The 4,403-nt window shown below is 34.9% G+C and overlaps 1 protein-coding gene across 1 annotated transcript in view; it reads left to right on the forward strand.

The window, feature by feature from the left end:
• Positions 1-4,403, forward strand: part of COG3 (component of oligomeric golgi complex 3) — an 85,742-nt gene that overhangs the window by 26,956 nt on the left and 54,383 nt on the right. The window contains exons 8-9 of the mRNA XM_006757185.2: positions 1,832-1,912; positions 3,611-3,654. Coding sequence (XP_006757248.1) covers positions 1,832-1,912; positions 3,611-3,654 — 125 coding nt within the window. The remainder of the gene's footprint in view (positions 1-1,831; positions 1,913-3,610; positions 3,655-4,403) is intronic.

A 4,403-nucleotide genomic window follows, 5' to 3' on the forward strand; every position in this document is an offset into this window, starting at 1 on the left:
ACTGGTTGGCTACCTCCTGCACACAGACCCCTACTGGGGATCGAGCCCACAACCCAAGCATATGCCATTGACCGGAATCGAACCCGGGACCCTTCAGTCCACAGGCCTACGCTCTACACACTGAGCCAACCAGCTAGGACAGCATTGCAGTTTTATTTATAATAGGAAAAGTGGTTGTATTGTATCTGTCCAGCAGAGTCTTATTTTCAAAGAATATATAACAGCATGGGAGCTATTCAGTACTAATGATAAATAATAAAGGTTCAAACTATTTGTCACTTAAAATATTTTCTTATCTTTTTATGAAAATATTGGAAGGAAATATGCCAAAATAATAAAAGTGGTTCTATTTGAGTCGTGGGATTACATATGATGGATAATTTGAAATTTTTTTCTTTACATGTGGTAGATAATTAAATTTTCTATGTTTAGCAAATGTATTTTTATTGAGTACCTCCTAAATCAGTGGTTCTCAACCTTCCTAATGCTGCGACGCTTTAATACAGTTCCTCATGTTGTGGTGACCCCCAATTTCATTGTTACAAATTGAACATAATTAAAGCATAGTGATTAATCATAAAAACAATTTGTAATTATATATGTGTTTTCCGATGCTCTTAGGCAACCCCTGTGAAAGGGTCGTTTGACCCCCAAAGGGGTCGCGACCCACAGGTTGAGAACCACTGTCCTAAATGCTTTGCATTGTTCTAGGAATTATACAGTAGTGAAAAAGGAGCTAACCAGGTCCCTGCACTCATGGAGCTTATTTCAGGAGATATAATCAGTAAAGAAGGAAACAAACAAATTAATTCATTTGCAGATTGTAGTAGATGCTAGGTGGGAAATTAGAGTGTTGAGTTAGAAAATAAGAGTGGAGCTAGCTAGGATGGTCATTTGTTTACTAACAAAAGAAAACCTGAAAGATTATGCATTTTATTTTTTAAGTTTTTTTAAAGAACATTGAATAGCTTCTGACCTTTGAGTTTAAAGCCACTGATTTTTGGGTTGCATTTTTATTCTTCATATTGATCTTAGCTAAGATAACAGCCAGACTATATAATTTTTCTATTTTGTAAATTTATTTTTTTATTTTTTAAAATTTTAATTAAATTACAAATTTTTAAATCTTTATTGTTGAAAGTATTGCATATGTTTCCCTTTTCCCCCAATGACCTCTCCCAGCCCACCCCCACCCCCAACCCCAGGTCTTCACCACCCTATTGCCTGTGTGTGTTCCTGGGTTATGCATATATGCATACAAGTTCATTGGTTGATCTCTTCCTACCCATGCCCACCCTCCCTTGCCTTCCTTCTGAGGTTTGACAGCCTGTTCATGCTTCCATGTCTTTAGATCTAATTTTGCTCATCAATTTATGTTGTTCTGTTTTGTAAAATTTTTAATAAGTTTTGGAAACTAATACTTAATAAGTATTATTACCTGCTATGCATAGTGCTTACTATTGAGCTGCATTATGACTTTATATAGGTTATTACCATTTAATGGATGCTTTGAATCTCAGAGAGGTTGAGTAATTTGGCTAACGTCCTACCTCAGTAAATAACTGAGTGTGAAGCTGAATTCAGGTCTCTTTACTGCCAAAAATTCATGTAACATGGGTAAGTTTTATAAAAGAGAGATGATGGTTCCTCATAATTATTTCTCATTTGTAGTAATAATAATACTAATCTCTCTCTGAGATTTTTCTCTCTAAACTTTCGGTTGGCGTATAGACCAAGAAGTAGCTATTTGAAATGATGTGCATCACATTTTCTGAATACTTATTTGTTTGCTAATTATCTTCCTTCTCTATCCTTCCCCATATTTCTGTAGGATCCTTCATCTGTACCTAATGCAGACAATGCTTTCACACTATTTTATGTGAAATTTCGAACTGCTGCTCCCAAAGTCAGAGTAAGTCTGTTGTTGTAAATAGGATAGTAGTAGGAAATTTATTTAGCCAGCCCTTTTGAAGTACTACTCTATGTTAGGCCCTTTGCTTATACCAGGAAAATGAACATAAATGAAAGAAAGGTAGGTATTGTCTTTCCACATTACACTGCATTATCTTAGAGTGCCTTTAGACCACAGAGCAGGAAACACCTCCTGAGATGCTTAGGGAATGTTTCTAGATGAAGGGGATATTTGAGCTTAAACTACTCAGATTTATAGTGGATTGGAGGGGATTGATTACTTATAGAAAATACAAATGGTTAATAAATATGAGCTCATGTTTAGCTTCAGTGGAGAATACATTCAATTTAAGGTTAGGTGGCATTTTATTTTATTTTTTTTTGTCTGTTAGAAACTGGGAGGTTAAGGTATAATAGTGGTTTTGAGGATTTAATGAGATAGGCAATACTGCTAATAGGGATGTAAAGCAATTTCTCAAAAATATTTTGGGCCTATAAAAAATATTTATCTCTTATGACCCAGTGTTGGGGGTTCCCCACTGCATAGTAGGTAACTATTATTATTTCAGCTTTATGTGGTAGAAAATGGAATCTCAGAGAAGTGAACCAGATCTCCTGGGCTCAAAACAGCTACTGTGGAGGTGGCACTCAGACCCTTCAGTTTTTCTCTAGATCCAGAGCTCTTAACCACTGGCCAAGATGTCTAACAGTAGAAGAGTGGTTGATTTATGTCAGCCATTCAATATGTCATCACTGTAAGTCTAGATAATATCCATTACATCTACCCAAGGGGATATTATGTAGTCATTAAACAAATTTTTTTTCATTAAAATATTTTTTTTATTGATTTCAGAGAGGAAAGGAGAGGGAGAGAGAGAGAGAGAAATATCAATGATGAGAGAGAGTCATTGATCAGCTGCCTCCTGCACGCCCCATAACCTGGGGATCGAGCCCATAACCCAGATAAGTGCCCTTGACCAGAATTGAACCCAGGACCCTTCAGTCTGCAGGCCGACACTCTATTCACTGACTGAGCCAAACCGGCTAGGGCTAGACAAATGTTTTAAATAATATTTATAATGATGATTCACTGAGTGTTTGCTAGATACCCAGGCATTATGCTAAGGCTTTCTTTTTACGTTTTCATCTGATAATGAAAATTATTTAATAATAGGAAAATGTTTTGAAACACAGTTAATTTTTTAAAAGCAGTATATAAAGCTGGATATGTAGTATAATTCCAGTTTTATTTAAAAAGAAAAATATAGTCGTGGCCATTGTGGGTCAGTGGTTGGAGTGTCAACCAAAGGGTCCCGGGTTTGATTCCCTGTCAAAGGCATGTACCTGAGTCCTGGGTTGTAGGTTTGATCCCGTGCAGAAGGCAACCAAATGATGTTTCCCTCCCCGCCCCTTTACCTGCTCCCTCCCTTCTACTCTGTCTAAAAATCAATGGGAAAAATATCCTCAGTGAGGATTAAAAAAAAGAAAAATATAGTAACTGTAGTATGTGTATACAAAAAACCGGAAAGAATATTCTAAAATATTAACTGATTATTTTGTGGTATTACACGTGATATTTATGTTTCAACTTTTTTGAATTTACAGATTTTCTAATAGCATGTGTTATAATCAGAAAGTAGTTAATAGTCCATAACTAAAACAGATAGCTTTTTAATGTGTTTTTTTTTTAATTCTGCAGACTCTTATTGAACAAATAGAACAGCGATCTGAAAAAATACCTGAGTGAGTACCTAGATGTTCTTCAGTTTCCAAACTACCTTCTTCTTAAAGTACTATTTCCTCCAGTCTATTATATAATTTTCTGAACAATTACCTTGCATACTACACAAGCTTCTTCTTATTGTGGGGAGCAGGGTTGGAGGCCTGATATAGTGAGTGTTCAAGGCACACTCTCTGTTTATTCATTTATTTATTTACTTATTTTTATTGAGGAATAATGATATACAACTTACTAGCTTCAGGTATACTAATACAACGTAATGATTCAATATGTCATCACTGTAAGTCTAGATAACATCCATTACCATGCATAGTTACAAAATTAATTTTTTTCTTGTGATGAAAACTTTTAAGATTTACTCTCTTAGCAACTTTTAAATATGCAGTGTGATATCATTAACCAAAATTGCTATGCTGTACATTTCATCAAGGCATCTCTTTTTCCCCATAGTAGGATTTTCTTTTCATTTCGGTAGATTTAAGATGTTGACTCTTGGAAGATAAATCTTTCATTAAAAAATAAAGGTTTAAACTCCAAGGTTAGAGAATTTAATTTACAAATTGAATACACACTCATATTTTGTTTAAAAAACAAAATGATAAAGGTCATGACACCACAGTTTATTTTGTGTATCCTTTTATACACACACACACACACACACACACACACACACAGACACACACACGGATGTGCCCAAAATGTTCATTGCCTCATTGTTTGTAAAAAACAAATAATAATGATAATTAATTAT

This window comes from Myotis davidii, unplaced genomic scaffold (genome assembly GCF_000327345.1).
Source record: "Myotis davidii unplaced genomic scaffold, ASM32734v1 scaffold533, whole genome shotgun sequence".
NCBI classification, from domain to species: domain Eukaryota; kingdom Metazoa; phylum Chordata; class Mammalia; order Chiroptera; family Vespertilionidae; genus Myotis; species Myotis davidii.